The sequence below is a fragment of the Panulirus ornatus genome, chromosome 72, assembly GCF_036320965.1.
Source record: "Panulirus ornatus isolate Po-2019 chromosome 72, ASM3632096v1, whole genome shotgun sequence".
NCBI lineage: Eukaryota > Metazoa > Arthropoda > Malacostraca > Decapoda > Palinuridae > Panulirus > Panulirus ornatus.
In genome coordinates, this window is record NC_092295.1 from 356,857 (window position 1) to 374,339 (window position 17,483).

General features: G+C 38.2%; 1 protein-coding gene across 1 annotated transcript in view; it reads left to right on the forward strand.

Moving 5' to 3' along the window:
• The window catches only part of LOC139748084 (choline-phosphate cytidylyltransferase B-like), a 45,152-nt gene extending 38,810 nt beyond the window's left edge, over positions 1–6,342 (forward strand). The window contains exon 9 of the mRNA XM_071660695.1: positions 2,871–6,342. Within this exon, the coding sequence (XP_071516796.1) occupies positions 2,871–2,973 (103 nt within the window). The 3' untranslated portion in view covers positions 2,974–6,342. The remainder of the gene's footprint in view (positions 1–2,870) is intronic.
• Positions 6,343–17,483: the final 11,141 nt, after the last annotated feature.

The window sequence follows — 17,483 nt, forward strand, 5'->3', positions numbered from 1 at the left end:
TGAGAGGGTGAAGGCATGTACAGAGCATGAGATTGGGGAAGAGTAGTGTGGTTTCAGAAGTGGTAGAGGATGTGTGGATCAGGTGTTTGCTTTGAAGAATGTATGTGAGAAATACTTAGGAAAGCAAATGGATTTGTATGTAGCATTTATGGATCTAGAGAAGGCATATGTTAGAGTTGATAGAGATGCTCTATGGAAGGTATTAAGAATATATGGTGTGGGAGGTAAGTTGTTTGAAGTAGTGAAAAGTTTTTATCGAGGATGTAAGGCATGTGTACGAGTAGGAAGAGAGGAAAGTGATTGGTTCTTATTGAATGTTGGTTTGTGGTAGGGTCCGTGATGTCTCCATGGTTGTTTAATTTGTTTATGGATGGGGTTTGGGAGGTGAATGCAAGAGTTTTGGAAAGGGGCAAGTATACAGTCTTTTGTGGATGAGAGAGCTTGGGAAGTGAGTCAGTTGTTGTTTGCTGATGATACAGCACTGGTGGCTGATTCAGGTGAGAAACTGCAGAAGCTGGTGACTGAGTTTGGTAAAGTGTGCGAAAGAAGAAAACTGAGGGTAAATGTGAATAAGAGCAAGGTTATTAGGTACAGTAGGGTTGAGGGACAAGTCAGTTGGGAGGTAAGTTTGAATGGAGAAAAACTGGAGGAAGTGAAGTGTTTTAGATATCTGGGAGTGGATTTGGCAGCGGATGGAACCCTGGAAGCGGAAGTGAATCGTAGGGTGGGGGAGGGGGCGAAATTTCTGGGAGCATTGAAAAATGTGTGAAAGTCGAGAACGTTATCTTGGAAAGCAAAAATGGGTATGTTTGAATGAATAGTGGTTCCTACAATGTTATATGGTTGTGAGGTGTGGGCTGTAGATAGTGTTGTGCAGAGGAGGGTGGATGTGCTGGAAATGAGATGTTTGAGGACAATAAGTGGCGTGAGGTAGTTTGATCGAGTAAGTAATGAAAGGGTAAGAGAGATGTGTGGTAATAAAAAGAGTGTGGTTGAGAGAGCAGAAGAGGGTGTTTTGAAATGGTTTGGTCACATGGAGAGAATGAGTGAGGAAAGATTGACAAAGAGGATATATGTGTCAGAGGTGGAGGGAACGAGGAGAAGTGGGAGATCAAATTGGAGCTGGAAAGATGGAGTGAAAAAGATTTTGAGTGATCAGGGCCTGAACATGCAGGAGGGTGAAAGGCATGCAAGGAATAGAGTGAATTGGAATGATGTGGTATAGCCATCAATGGATTGAACCAGGGCATGTGAAGCATCTGGAGTAAACCAATGAAACTTTTGTGGGGCCTAGATGTGGAAAGGGAGCTGTGGTTTCGGTGCATTATACATGACGGCTAGAGACTGTGAACAAATGTGGCCTTTGTTGTCTTTTCCTAGTGCTACCTTGGGCACATGCAGGGGGAGGGGGCTGTCATTTCTTGTGTGGCAGGGGTGGCGATGGGAATGAATAAGTGCAGACAGTATGAATTATGTACATGTGCATATATGTATATGTCTGTGTATGTATATATATGTATACGTTGAGATGTATAGGTATGTATGTGTGCATGTGTGGACGTGTATGTATATACATGTGTATGTGGGTGGGTTGGGCCATTCTTTCGTCTGTTTCCTTGCGCTACCTTGCTAACGTGGGACACAGTGACAAAGTATGATAAATATAATTAATATCTTCATTCTCATCACATTTTGTGTTAAACACCTCTCTAAAAAGGCTAGGTGTACAGTACGTCCTGTATCCCCTGAAAAGATTTGATGAGAAATAACAAAAGAATGCTTCTTGGAGGAGGATCTTAAACTTCAGTATGGTGAGAAAAATTTAAATAGAATGATATATAAAAGATAAGGATAGATCTTCCATAGGACTCTAACCCCATCCTGATACCGAACTCACCCTCTCCATATTCTAACAATTAAAAGATTTCTACAGTAACTTTAGAACAGTAAATGCCCGTCATGATTTTTTCATTCATCCCAAGTGACATAATTTCATACTCATAAACTAGTACCCTTTTTTATTTCAATTTTTCTTGCAGCAACAGTAAGCAACCCTCCATGACTTCACCTTTAATTACAGAACACATTCATACTTTGTAAGAAATACAACTCGGAGATTTCTCAGACTCCATTCTTATTCTGCAGCTTTTATTATCATTACTGTATTCCAGTTACATTGGGTAGATGTGATACATACAACCTGAACTACTTATACACATCCTCAACCTATGCATAGTTTATTACTGTGAAACATAGACTTCCACGCCAACAAAGTGCCAGACTTCCACACCAACGAAGTGCCTTGTACGTTTTTTTATTACACATTAAGTTGATTTGTTAAGTAATACCATTGTTGCTCCTCACACCCCAAGTTTAGATCCTTTAAAATGGGTTATGTAGCATGGTTGGAATAAGAATAGAAAAAAAGAATGAAGGTGTGGGAAAGATTTACTTGTGTCAAAATATTTTTCGAAAGACATGACTAAGAGGCTTTCAAATGGTAAGACCATTTAAGACACTTTTTAGATGAAGTTGGCCAAGGAGATATATATATGTTGACTATGGAAGAGAAGAACCAGAGGAGTGATTTGTGATTTTTTCTATCCAATGGAGTAATTTTGAGAGTAAAATTGGTAAGAATGGCAACATAGATCTCTTCTGATGAATGAACTTGGTGTGAAAATTGAATGATTAATGATGTGGATAAAAAATGTGCCATAAGTAAACTGGGAAGTTGTTTGCACTTGATTTAACCATGTAAGTGGAACAGAATTATTAAAGTAATGATAATACCTAATTGAATTTCCTGGGCCTAATCCTTTTTTCATTCTATTTTCCCTTAATTGTCATGTCTCAATTTCCTTTTTCAGTCCTCCCGCGAAAACCTCAAAGTTTGATTTCTCGAGTCGTGCAGGAGCCTCACTAGTTGATGATGACTACTCTGATGATGACTTAGAACCTGGAGCTATGTGAAGTATGCTAAATAGCTCTTTCGTATACTCCATACGTGTATAGCTTTAGAACTTTATTTATTCTTTCCAAAACATTAGATAGCTGTTTGATAACACTGACTGACTGTCAATAAAAGGTTTTTTCCTACACATTGCATAAAGGTTTGCAACCAAAGGCTAACTACAAGCAATCTATGAGGTCACTAGATTCACCACACACATAATCTTTGGTTTACTGATTATTTTTTAGGTCGGTTTTCTGATAACATTAACCTTTAATGCTTTTATCATACTGACCATTGTGTTTTAGTTTATCATTGTCTTCTCATGTTGAGAATTATCCTTGGTGTTCTGAGACTATATTCCATGGCAAAGTGTAGTAACGCTCTGTATGAGTATATGTCGTAGGTATATCACATTCTTCACAGGACCATTTTTAAAACTGGGACATGTAATTTTTGTATATTTACATCTTAAAGATGTAGTTATTAATTGATACCATTATTATGTAATCTTATACATGTTCCATTGCTTTATTCTTATTTCCATCTTAATGGCTATATGCCTCTTCCCATTAGCACTGTAGTTCTTGCCAGGAAGCATTGCTGATAAGTGTTCTTTTTTTTTTTTTTTTTTTTTGGCTTCAAAGGAATTGAATTTTATTGCTTACTACTGTTTCAAACCAAAGTTTCACCAAGATTAATTACTGTATTTATCTTAGTCAATGACTGAGAGTTGAGTCACACATGCACGAGAGTGCTTTCAGTAGTAAGCTGGTCAGCATGTGGGCATATTTCTCTCATCAGGCTACGTTTATCAGTTAGATGTGATGTGTGTATGATATGGGGGTATCAGCTACTTCATTTCATGTAAGTACTGTATATAATCCTGACTAGGCAGAAAGGTAGGTACACACACACACACACACACACACACTTATATATATATATTGGGTTGATGTGCTGCCAGCGGATTGAACCAGGGCATGTGAAACGTCCGGGGTAAACCATGGAAAGGTCTTTAGGGCCTGGATGTGCATAGGGAGGTGTGGTTTTGGTTCATTACACAAGACAGCTAGAGAATGAGTGTGAGCAGATGTGGCCTTTTTCGTCTGTGTCCTGGCACTTCCTCGCTGATGCAGGGGGTTGCGATGCTGTTTCCGGGAATGGATGAAGGCGAGCAAGCATGAATATGTACATATGTATATGTATATATGTATATGTATTTGTATGTGCGTGTATGTATATGTGTGTGTATATTAGTGGTTGGGTCTTTCTTTGTCTGTTCCTGGCACTACCTCACTAATGTGGGAAATGGCTTATTTGAAAATTTTCCCCTTCTGTAGTATATTGTTTTGAAATGCAGGAACAAATAGAGCAGACCAAGGATTTTTCCTTGAAGTCTAATTCATGATGCTGCTACACTACGGCAGAAAAGGGTGAACTCATGTAAAAAGAAAAAGGATGGAAGGTTCCAAGTGAAATCCCATGGAATTTTACTGGGCTAGCAACAATCCTTGATATAATGTGAATGATCTGCCAGAGGGATATGAAATGCGATTTGTTTGCTGATTATTTTACTAAGAATGCTGAACAAGGAGGTCAGGATAGATTGCTGCTGTAGTTAGGACGGACAGATGAGAAAATTTATCAAAACAAAGAGTACAGTAATGAAAAGGGGATCAGGTAATGAAATTGGACCTTGACTATTGTTCACTGGTAATAAAGATGTGTGAATCATTGGGGGAAGGGACTCAAAAATAAATTTTCTAAACGAAGGGTTAAGAAGCCTCCTAGATAGTAATTGTTAGACAACTAAAACAAACTTAAAGATGGGGATAGGGGTGAAGGAATACTGCAGACATTTCCCCTGTGTCGTGGAAGGCATCTAAGAGGGGCAGGAGTTGGGGGGCCTGTATTACTATCCAAAAGAAGGAACAGACTAAGGAATCAAGTGAGGATTATTTTTTTCCCCCTCTAAGGCTCGGTCATTTGTTCTTGATGCTACCTCTCGTGCAGGAAATGGCAAACATGTATAAAATAAAGAGAATATATGAAGCAGATTTGTTTATTGGTTATAATGTAATGTAAGTTTTAGAAAGGACCTATTTATATTACTTTATGAGTATAGTTTCACACAGTAATTGATTGGGATTTCTTTATAGAGCATTTAAATTGCTTGTTTGTTGACTTTACCAGTGATATTAAAGCCAAGCAGGTAATATATTTGTTTAGTTTGGTAATGTTGGTGTTTATGATACTGTACTCTACTTCCTGTCTCTGTAATTTTTCAAATATTATAATTCTTTCCGTCATTCAAGATATGAAGTTAAAGGGAACAGATTAATACACTTTTGTCTAGATGAAGAGAAGTGATATTGAGAAATGACAAGCTCATTATTTTGTATGATATATTCAGTCCTTTTCAAATTAGTGCTCTGCAGTGTGATTTTTCTCATGTAATATGACTTTCAGATTTTTCTTATGCATTGACAGTCATTTTTGTCATCCCCCAACAAAGCATTAAAAGAGGCTCTTGTTTGCATTAGTGGTGTCAAAGCAGTGTATTTAATGAACACCGCAGTTATTTGTTATTAATAATGTAAATTTCTATTTGATTATCGTATGGCACCTGTTATTATTTATTGCTTAACACTTAGTTGTGGTATCTTACGCTGTCCTTCAATGATACATCATTAACCAATGCACAAACCTTTAATTGTCTTTTTATGATTAGGAAAAGGTTTAACAAAGGGGAATGGATTAATGTATGATATTAACGGTACATTAAACAGATTGTATTGTTCTAAGAATTTGTACTAACTCAATTTATAATTTCATATAATATCCTTTGCAGAGAGTTGAAGATATATCTGCACATTTTAAGAATCCCTCAGGGGTACCATGAAGAATGCATGGCTTGAACAATCTCTTTGTCTTTCGTTTGATTTATAACATGGAGAGTAATCTTGAATATACTCTGCCCTCATCTTTTCATCTTATGTATGGTTTTATTAATCATGAGAGTATTGATATTCTTGATATGTATAACATGGGAATCGAGATTCATTGTTTTTATGAGGAAATGTATACCTTTATTCTGTAACATAGAAAGTTGCATCCATCGTCAAGTAATGTAGGTTGCTGTTTCCCCCTCTCTATTGCTGTGAATAACACTTGTGTACTTTTATCCAAAGAAAAAACAAATTATCTAGTAACTACCATATTCTTGTATTTCTCTGACAAGATAAGTAGATTCACTGCACTGTGATCAAAGTTAATTTTTGTATGTTTTTAAATATGACTACCATAAATTTTGTCATATTCACAAATAGTACTGTATAAAAGGTACTGAAGTATTGTATAAAGAATCAATAAATGGAAATACAATTCATTGGTTTTCAATATCTGGTTGTACCTGATGTGCTATTTTTTCACAAATACCACACAAAGTTGTAGATATTTGCGAAAGAATTTTGAAGATTGCTTTTGTTTTTGCAAAGAAGAATGAGAGTGGCCATGTATTTCTGATATTGAAAATATAGTACTCGAGATTCGTAGAGTTCTCTAAATGTATACAAAAGCATGAAAAGTAGAGAAAGTGAAGAAGATTTGATGATTTTGATATGTTTGTGATTGCAAATCAATTCGGGAATGACTGGATGAAGGTATATAGGAAATGACTTAAAATTGTGTGTAAAGTTTATACAAAAATAAGTGTCCTTGGCATAGTTGGCAAGCATTATGGTAGAATAGTGAGTGATCTTAAGAGAATTAATGAGCCACTTGTTGGGAATGAACAAGGTGCATTGCGTTAAAGAAGGACAGAGGGTTTTTAGATTTGATTTTTGCATTTCAATTAGTAGTGGAATTCTTTCATGGAAAAAATGTCCTGTACAGCTTTTATAGACTTAGAAAAGACTTATAATAAAGTGAATAGGTCGGCACCTTGGGAAATCTCAACTCTATTTGGGGTTCTTGGAGGACTTTTGAATGTTTATAACAGCTTTCATAAGTGACAAGTGGAATATGAATGAATTGTTTGAAATAGAGGATGTGTTGTCAGTGTTATGTAATCTTTTTTGGATGTGACATTGCATTAGGTAAGAGTGAGAGGATTGCTCACTGTGTTGGCTGAATCATTTGAAAAGTTGGATGAAATCGTGGGTTGGTTTGTTGAAGAATTGTTTGTGGTGGCTGCCAAAAGTGAATAGTAATAACAGCAAGTTTTTGAAAAGGGAAGGTTGGAGAGAATGGGGGCAAGCATGAATCGTAGCATTTACGACAGTCTTTCATGTTTCATTTTTTTGGTGAGGTATATGAACTGGGACAACAGCTTTGTCGAAGACATGCATCCCAATAACTGTACATCATTCCAGGCGTGGCACTGTAGCGTGGCTGTATCTTCCATGGCTAGCGTCAGATTGAGGAGAATTAGCTATGCTGAATGAATTCCTTTTTACTCCATTGACTTCTTCAGGACCAAACTCCGGAAGGGAAAACAGGCCATAATTACCAGTGAATTTTATTGTCTAGAATTGAGAGATAATTTTGCTGTATTTGCAATAAAATTTAGAATACCATATTTTAAGATACATGTGTGCATTAGACTAGAAATTAATGAAAAAAATATGAAATGTAGTATATGTTTGTTATGCATTTCAGCTTTATTTGGTTCTAAGAGTATAAAGTATAAGTACTGAAGGCTAGACAACTGGTGGTGACTATATCTGTATGATTCTCTTTGCAGTTTCAAGTGCCTTGGTGTTGACTTTACATCCATAGCTATACTCCATGTTGCAAACACAACAGTTAGTACCGACCTCAGGGAACAGTTGGTTTGCAGGTCATTAAGTGAGGCAGCCATCCAAAAGCAGACCAACCAGAATGCAGGGAGCATGACAGCATCTGCCAGGATCGTGTATAAATAGCACACTACCTTAGGATTAGACTCCCTCAACAAAATAAAAGGAACATTTCAATGTTGCACCGACCAAGTCCTCTACTGGTCAATAGTCCAGTTTCCAGATATACTTCACATGTTGCATTTCAGATGTGTTCTTGTAAGAAAAAATTATTTTGGTTTTTGTTTCTGTATCCTACCAGTTTTGCATGAAAAGATGATTTTAGACCATGAAGCTCCCTGTTTTGAAAGATTTAGACACCAGAGATACGGAATAGATGATGGACCATCACCTACTTGCATTCTGTGTAAGTACATAAGTACATACTTGTAACATGTTAAGAAAGACTTGAGGAATAAGCTGTTACTCTTTTTACAGTAGTTGACATGCATGGGCAAAAATTTCCAAGGTGTGGTCGTTTTGGATGAAAGAAGAGAATGAGAAAAAGAATGTAGAAATTGAATCAAGCTTCTTGGTCTTTGTAGACCTGACTTTTACTTTAGCCGAGGTTGTAGTTCTAATGAAAGGCTAAAGAAGGATGAGAATTCCACAGCTTCACTGACCAAAGAATGAAGCTGTCAAAAGGGTCAGTCCTCATGCATGTGGTCTAGACATAACCTGTAGAAAGCAGCGGTCAGGCAAATACTTAGGGTCCAGATTTTAGTAGCTGAGACAGTTCACGAAAGTAGTAGCTAAAATAATACACGTGAAATAGATTGAGGGGCAGGAAGATCATGACGGATAGAAAGGAGTGATTGAAGAGAGGTGATACTGTGAGCCATAACAAGTATCCTTGGATATGCGGATAGTATTCCATACTTGAGCAAATGTAACATGTAGGTGTGAAATAGCCGTTTGGAGGAATGATAATATTCTTGACACTTATTCAATGATTGCAGTTTTGGTGATATTATTTGGGCTTTCCAGAATGGAGTAGAGGATGTGCTTATGCCAAACATGTTTTTGTTATTGGAGGGTTGCACTGTAGTTTCATGAAACAGATTGTAGGATGCTAATGAGATACAGGAAGAAATAGCATTTTTGCCCCGTTGAATTTAATCAAGTTATTTCAGATCTATGCTGAGTGCAAAAGGGTAAATACTGTAATATCATTGCAAGAAAGAGAAGTATTCAAGTCAGGAGGGGAGGGAAAGCGAGTTGATGTATAGATAGTGAAATCACTGCCGTAAGAGTGAATAATAGGGTTAGAAGTTGAAGACGGAAAAGGGAGAGACCCATGAGGAACACCGCTGTTGAGACTTCCACAGTGGTGACTAGGAAGGAAGCAATGGTTCAGCAAACAAGGTGAAGAAGGAACTTGAGAAAGCAAAAACATATGCCACACTCTGTCCTGCTTTGGAGATATCAAGAGCCACGACAAAAGATTCATCAAAATACCTGAGGGTGGAAAAACAGAGCTAAGTCACATATCACAAGTGGACCTTGCACTGCAAGAAAAAAAAATTCTAATCAGGGAAGGGAATCAGCGTAGGGGTTTAAGAAAGTGAGTTTCCTTGGAGAAAGCAGAAGTTTGATACATGAGCTTTTTCCTTTTCATGGGTTGGGATGCACCAAGGGCATGCTTAGAATAAGGGTAAGTTTGAGTTTAAAGAGGTTAAATAGGGAGGCAAGGATTTTAACTGGCTCAGAAATACACTCACTCGGAACGAGATGTGCCTTCTGGACCATGCAGTTTGATTACGCTTTTAACCAGGAGACTATGTGGGGAAACATTGCTAAGGGAGAGGGTAGGAGAGAGCATAGGCTGACTGCTAAGAAATGGTGGAATACACTGGTTACGAAATCATCCAAAATAGAGTTGAAATAAAATTAGGTCCTGGAGAGAGAGTTGGTCACAGGCTTATAAGGTCAGATGACAGGATGAAAAGGTGAGTTGCGGAAGCTCTCTTTAATGGTTGTACTGCAGGACCAACAAGACTTATCTCGTGGAAAAAGGGGTTAGACCAGCATTCTTTTTTGGGTGATATGCTACACCGTATAAGTAACTTCTTTGCTTCTGTGTTCAAGGGAAATTGGAATGAGATTCAGAAAAGAGGTATAGAGTTCTTTGTGGCTCAATACACTCCATCTCGAATGCAAAAATGGCACCAGAATGAGCCATCGACCTACGATTGTGGGAATAATGATACAGAAAAAGGGGTGAGTGGTATGAACTTCACCTCAATTAACTGACTCCTACTCTTTGAACAGCATGGCTGGAGGTTACCTGACCAGCCAAGCTAGTGCTGGTCCCAGAAAATATTAGTATAAAAGTGTGTGTGGCGAGGTGGCGATGGGAATGAATAAAGGCAGACAGTGTGAATTGTGTGCATGGGTATATATGTATGTGTCTGTGTGTGTATATAGATGTGTACATTGAGATGTATCGGTATGTATATTTGCGTGTGTGGACGTGTATGTATATACATGTGTATGTGGGTGGGTTGGGCCATTTCTTTCGTCTGTTTCCTTGCACTACCTCGCAAACGCGGGAGACAGCGACAAAGCAAATGAAATATAAAAATAAAAGTGAAATGAATAAGTTCATTGACTTTCCCTAAGTACCAAAGCTGGTGTTTCTTGTGGAACCATAAGGGGTGGACATACCCCGAAGACATACCCCCGTTTGGAAGTGATGGAGGTGAAATTATGATTAGATCTAGTAGGATCGAAGAAAGGTATGTATAATGGCTAAGTTCACAAAGGTAGAAAAAAAAATATGGGGAGGAAGGGCGGGCTCTCATCCAAGGAGTGTTTATGATAATGAGTAACTCCAGTTGGGTAATACAATTACTTGATTTAACTTATAAAAAAGGGGAAAAAGAAAGGAACTTTACATCCACTGAAATCACCTGCTTGTGGGATTTCAGCATATATAAGTTGAAGGCGGTAGATGTAAACAATTGAAGGAATGGGTCGAGAAATACACCAAACAAGGAGCAAACCCTTGGGGTGTAAACAATGGTAGACATTATTGATAGCTCCTTCTATACTGCACATGCAGGCATAATACAGGAGGAGAGTCCCTCATTGGATAGATAATGAGTATAGGGGAAAGGCGCCATCTCAAAATAGACTGCTCTTGTAACACTGGCGTGCCACAGGGCCGTGTTCTGGGTCCATTGCTTTTAACCAACTTTGTAAAATGACTTTGAAAAGAACATAAAAGAAAATAATGATTGAATAAAACCCCCAAAACAACGACTGATGCATGGCGGATGGATGAAGTAGACCTCAAAGGAATGGGGTAAGGAAATGGAGAAACCAAACATTAGGTAAGGAAATGGAGAAACCAAACATTAGGTAAGGAAATGGGGAAACCAAACATTAGGTAAGGAAATGGGGAAACCAAACATTAGGTAAGGAAATGGGGAAACCAAACATTAGGTAAGGAAATGGGGAAACCAAACATTAGGTAAGGAAATGGGGAAACCAAACATTAGGTAAGGAAATGGGAAACCAAACATTAGGTAAGGAAATGGGGGAAACCAAACATTAGGTAAGGAAATGGGGGAAACCAAACATTAGGTAAGGAAATGGGGAAACCAAACATTAGGTAAGGAAATGGGAAACCAAACATTAGGTAAGGAAATGGGGAAAACCAAACATTAGGTAAGGAAATGGGGAAACCAAACATTAGGTAAGGAAATGGGGGAAACCAAACATTAGGTAAGGAAATGGGGAAACCAAACATTAGGTAAGGAAATGGGGGAAACCAAACATTAGGTAAGGAAATGGAGAAACCAAACATTAGGTAAGGAAATGAGGAAAACCAAACATTAGGTAAGGAAATGGGGAAACCAAACATTAGGTAAGGAAATGGGGAAACCAAACATTAGGTAAGGAAATGGAGAAACCAAACATTAGGTAAGGAAATGGGGGAAACCAAACATTAGGTAAGGAAATGGAGAAACCAAACATTAGGTAAGGAAATGGGGGAAACCAAAGCTGATGACAGACATTATTAAATGACATGTAAACAACGCTACCTCGCTAATGCGGGAAATGGCGAATAGTATAAAAGAAAAGAAGTAAACAAATATGTATGAAAAAGACGCCATTGTTCTTAAACATTCGCCAGAGATGGACTTTGAACTAATAAGATTATTTATATTAAAATTAAAGAGAATATTCAGCCAAATATTCAATAGATAAGACCAAAATATTGAATATCCATCAGTTTATTGCTCATAACGAAGCATAAATAAATAAAAGGAAGGTTAAGAAAAATATTTGAAATTAAATTTATAATTCAAGTCATATGGAAAAAAACAATTTGCATATGTATTTACAGGAATATAGATAGATAGTCTAATAGATAATTCCCTATATTGACACTGTGTATTTAAAGGTATAGATAGATAGATAGTCTAATAGATAATTCCCTATATTAACACATTGTGTATTTAAAGGTATAGATAGATAGATAGTCTAATAGATAATTCCCTATATTAACACTGTGTATTTAAAGGTATAGATAGATAGTCTAATAGATAATTCCCTATATTAACACATTGTGTATTTAAAGGTATAGATAGATAGATAGTCAAATAGATAATTCCCTATATTACCACATTGTGTATTTAAAGGTATAGATAGATAGATAGTCTAACAGATAATTCCCTATATTAACACATTGTGTATTTAAAGGTATAGATAGATAGATAGTCTAATAGATAATTCCCTATATTAACACATTGTTTATTTAAAGGTATAGATAGATAGATAGTCTAATAGATAATTCCCTATATTAACACATTGTGTATCTAAAGGTATAGATAGATAGATAGTCTAATAGATAATTCCCTATATTAACACATTGTGTATTTAAAGGTATAGATAGATAGATAGATAGTCTAATAGATAATTCCCTATATTAACACATTGTGTATTTAAAGGTATAGATAGGTAGATAGTCTAATAGATAATTCCCTATATTAACACATTGTGTATTTAAAGGTATAGATAGATAGATAGTCAAATAGATAATTCCCTATATTAACACATTGTGTATTTAAAGGTATAGATAGATAGATAGTCAAATAGATAATTCCCTATATTAACACATTGTGTATTTAAAGGTATAGATAGATAGATAGTCTAATAGATAATTCCCTATATTACCACATTGTGTATTTAAAGGTATAGATAGATAGATAGTCTAATAGATAATTCCCTATATTACCACATTGTGTATTTAAAGGTATAGATAGATAGATAGTCTAATAGATAATTGGCTTTATAGAATGCCAATAATTGCTTTAATGACCACATAATAAATACATTAATTATTACCACAGGATAATTATTTTAATAGCATAATATTGGCGTCCCTGAACCACACATACAGACACACACGCACACACCTGCTTATTGTGCAGGTCTGTCGTCTGCTAAAGCCATTCATACTTTCCACAGTACAATGTAATCACCAGTTATTAAATCCCAAAATACTAGGTTTTTGAGTATAATTATCGCTCCTAAGGTCATAAATGACCTTTATAAAGTTCCATGAGCCATTGGTGGTGTTGGAGAAATAATTGGAGTGATTAATAATGTATATGGGACGTAGTACGGTCTTGACCCTTGTTACACATGGGAAAAAAAATTTTGTTTTGGACTTCCCAGTGCTGCCAACATAATTCTATTCAAAATTTAGTTATAAATATATAATTAAACCCTTACGATTGTATCATATAATTCACTAATTACTTAACTATCAATTATATAAATTGGTTAGACTTTATTGATTAGGATTAAAGGTGAAATTATGAAATTAAGGGTCGTTCATAGTTCTCATTTGGTTGGTATGTCTGACCCTTTGCTGAGGCTTGTGGGTAAAGTGACCTCATTGGTCGAGCCAGGTCGTCACACACCCTCGTTGGGGTCGGACCTACTGCTCCCTTGACCTGCGTGAATCCCGGCTCGTTTGACCTCGTTAGACGTAATCACCTCAACATCGAAATACGTCTGGGCGTTTCGTGCATATACAGGAGGAAGGACTTGGTGGGCCTCGAATTGGTCGTTAGGCGAAGGGTCGTCCCGTGGTTGAGGCAGACGGATGAACTACCCATCATCTCCTCCATGACGCCATGGAAGGCCCCAGCACTCAGGCTCAGGTAAGGGGGATTGACGTAGAGGCTATAATAGTGTAGTTAAGAGGTCAGGTCAAGGGTCGTTAACCCTGGACGATGGGTCGTTAAGCTCACAAATCATCCCCGGGAATGACTTAGGATTTTAGTTAACATAATTACTTTCATTCGTGGTTTTGGGCGCATTTTTTTTTTACGTATATTGATAAGGGTATGATAAATTGGTAGTTATGCCTTGTTAAGTCGTTTTCGAGGTAGTTTGGAGCAATTATCCCAGACATATGCTGGGATTTACCACATATAAATTACAAACTGCCTATGGACAGTTAGCAGAGTAGTTGGCGCTGCTACGTGTAACTGCTCTATCACATAATTAGGTGATTTGAGGTCAACACGTGACCTTGGAATAGAAACGAAGACTCGTTAGAGATTCTGTTAATTGCAGGTTAATTTACTGTGTAACTACGTGCTCGTTCGGTAGTTAGTTGAAGCCATTGTTCACGGCAGTTTGCTTGTTATCAAGGTATCACAACTTAGGCCAATTAAGGGCATGGCAAACGAGGCGTAACAGCCTAGTTAAGTGGTTGTAAGGCTTAATTGCCTAGCTAATTAGTTGTTAGACTTAACAGCCTAGTTAATTAGGTGTGAGGTCTAACAGCCTAGTCGTTGTTAGGCCTAACAGCCAAGTTAAGCAGTTTAGGGCCTAATTGCCTAGCTAACTAGTCGTAAGGCCTAACAAGGTTATTCTAGCTAACTAGTAGTAAGGCTTAACTGCCTAGCTAACTAGTTATAAGACCTAACAACCTAGTTCGTTTTTAATTACATTTTTTTTACGCGTTTTAAAAAAATTTTTCTTGTTGAAACGTTTTCTTTAACACATCAGTTACGATTACTTTGAGATTATCTTTGGCTGCAACGATTACTTTGTGAGATTATCTTTGGCTGAATTATATTAAGCTTTTATTGTCCATCTATGATTTATGGGATGATGTTAATTTGGTGAATGAGGTGAAGTTGAAATGTAATTAGGGGAGTTTGGTGGACGAGGCAAGTTGAAATGTAATTAGGGGAATTTGGTGGACGAGGCAAGTTGAAATGTAATTAGGTTAATTTGGTGGACCAGGCAAGTTGAAATGTAATTAGGGTAATTTGGTGAACGAGGCAAGTTAAAATGTAATTAAGGGAATTTGGTGGACAAAATGTAGTTAGGTTGATTTGGTGGACGAGACAAGTTAAAATGTAATTACGGTAATTTGGTGGACAAGTTAAAATGTAATTAGGGGAATTTGGTGGACCAGGCAAGTTAAAATGTAATTAGGGGAATTTGGTGGACCAGGCAAGTTAAAATGTGATTAGGGTAATTTGGTGGACGAGGCAAGTTAAAATGTAATTAGGGTAATTTGGTGGACGACGCAAGTTAGAATGTAATTAGGGTAATTTGGTGGACGAGACAAGTTAAAATATAATTAGGGTAATTTGGTGGACGAGGCAAATTAAAATGTAATTAGGGGAATTTGGTGGACAAGTCAAAATGTAATTTGGTGGACGAGGCAAATTAGAATGTAATTAGGTTAATTTGGTGGACCAGACAAGTTGAAATGTAATTAGGGTAATTTGGTGGACCAGGCAAGTTAAAATGTAATTAGGGTAATTTGGTGGACCAGGCAAGTTAAAAAGGTAATTAGGGGTCGTATCGAGCTCAGGGGTGGGAGATGGGGGAAGGTGGGTCGTCGTACCGACCCTTGTTGGAGGTCGTACGGTCGTACCGACCTTTGTTGGAGGTCGTATGGTCGTACTGACCCTTCTTGGAGCTCATATGGTCGTACCAACCCTTCTTGGGGTCATATGGTCGTACCGACCCTTCTTGGAGGTCATATGGTCGTACCGACCCTTCTTGGAGGTCATATGGTCGTACTGACCCTTCTTGGAGGTCATATGGTCGTACCGACCCTTCTTGGAGGTCGTATGGTCGTACCGACCCTTCTTGGAGGTCGTATGGTCGTACCGACCCTTCTTGGAGGTCGTATGGTCGTACCGACCCTTCTTGGAGGTCGTATGGTCGTACCGACCCTTCTTGGAGGTCGTATGGTCGTACCGACCCTTCTTGGAGGTCGTATGGTCGTACCGACCCTTCTTGGAGGTCGTATGGTCGTACCGACCCTTCTTGGAGGTCATATGGTCGTACCGACCCTTCTTGGAGGTCATATGGTCGTACCGACCCTTCTTGGAGGTCATATTGTCGTACCGACCCTTCTTGGAGGTCATATGGTCGTACTGACCCTTCTTGGAGGTCGTATGGTCGTACCGACCTTCCTGGAGGTCGTATGGTCGTACCGACCCTTCTTGGAGGTCGTATGGTCGTACTGACCCTTCTTGGAGGTCGTATGGTCGTACCGACCCTTCTTGGAGGTCGTATGGTCGTACTGACCCTTCTTGGAGGTCGTATGGTCGTACCGACCCTTCTTGTAGGTCATATGGTCGTACCGACCCTTCTTGGAGGTCATATGGTCGTACTGACCCTTCTTGGAGGTCGTATGGTCGTACTGACAATTCTTGGAGGTCGTATGGTCGCACTGACCCTTCTTGGAGGTCATATGGTCGTACTGACCCTTCTTGGAGGTCATATGGTTCGTTACTGACCCTTCTTGGAGGTTCGTTATGGTCGATACCGACCTTCTTGTAGGTCATATGGGTACGTAGCGACCCTTCTTGAGGTATATGTCGTACTGTCTTCTTGGAGGTCGTATGGTCGTACTGACAATTCTTGGAGGTCTATGATCGCACTGACCCTTCTTGGGTCATATGGTCGTACTGACCCTTCTTGGAGGTCATATGGTACGTATAGACCTTCTTGAAGGTCATATGGTCGTACTGACCCTTCTTGGAGGTCATATGGTCGTACTGACCCTTCTTGGAGGTCATATGGTCGCACTGACCCTTCTTGGAGGTCATATGGTCGTACTGACCCTTCTTGGAGGTCATATGGTCGTACTGACCCTTCTTGGAGGTCATATGGTCGTACCAACCCTTCTTGGAGGTCATATGGTCGTACCAACCCTTCTTGGAGGTCATATGGTCGTACCAACCCTTCTTGGAGGTCATGTTGTCGTACCAACCCTTCTTGGAGGTCATGTGGTCGTACTGACCCTTCTTGGAGGTCATATGGTCGTACCGACCCTTCTATGAAATAGCCAAGGATTACATTTTCGTTCATATCTTACTATAGAATAGCCAAGGATTACATTTTCGTTCATATCTTACTATAGAATAGCCACATTACTTTTTCGTTCATATCTTACTATAGAATAACCAAGGATTACATTTTCGTTCATATCTTACTATAGAATAGCCAAGGATTACATTTTCGTTCATATCTTACTATAGAATAGCCAAGGATTACATTTTCGTTCATATCTTACTATAGAATAACCAAGGATTACATTTTCGTTCATATGGTACTATAGAATAGCCAAGGATTACATTTTCGTTCATATCTTACTATAGAATAACCAAGGATTACATTTTCGTTCATATGGT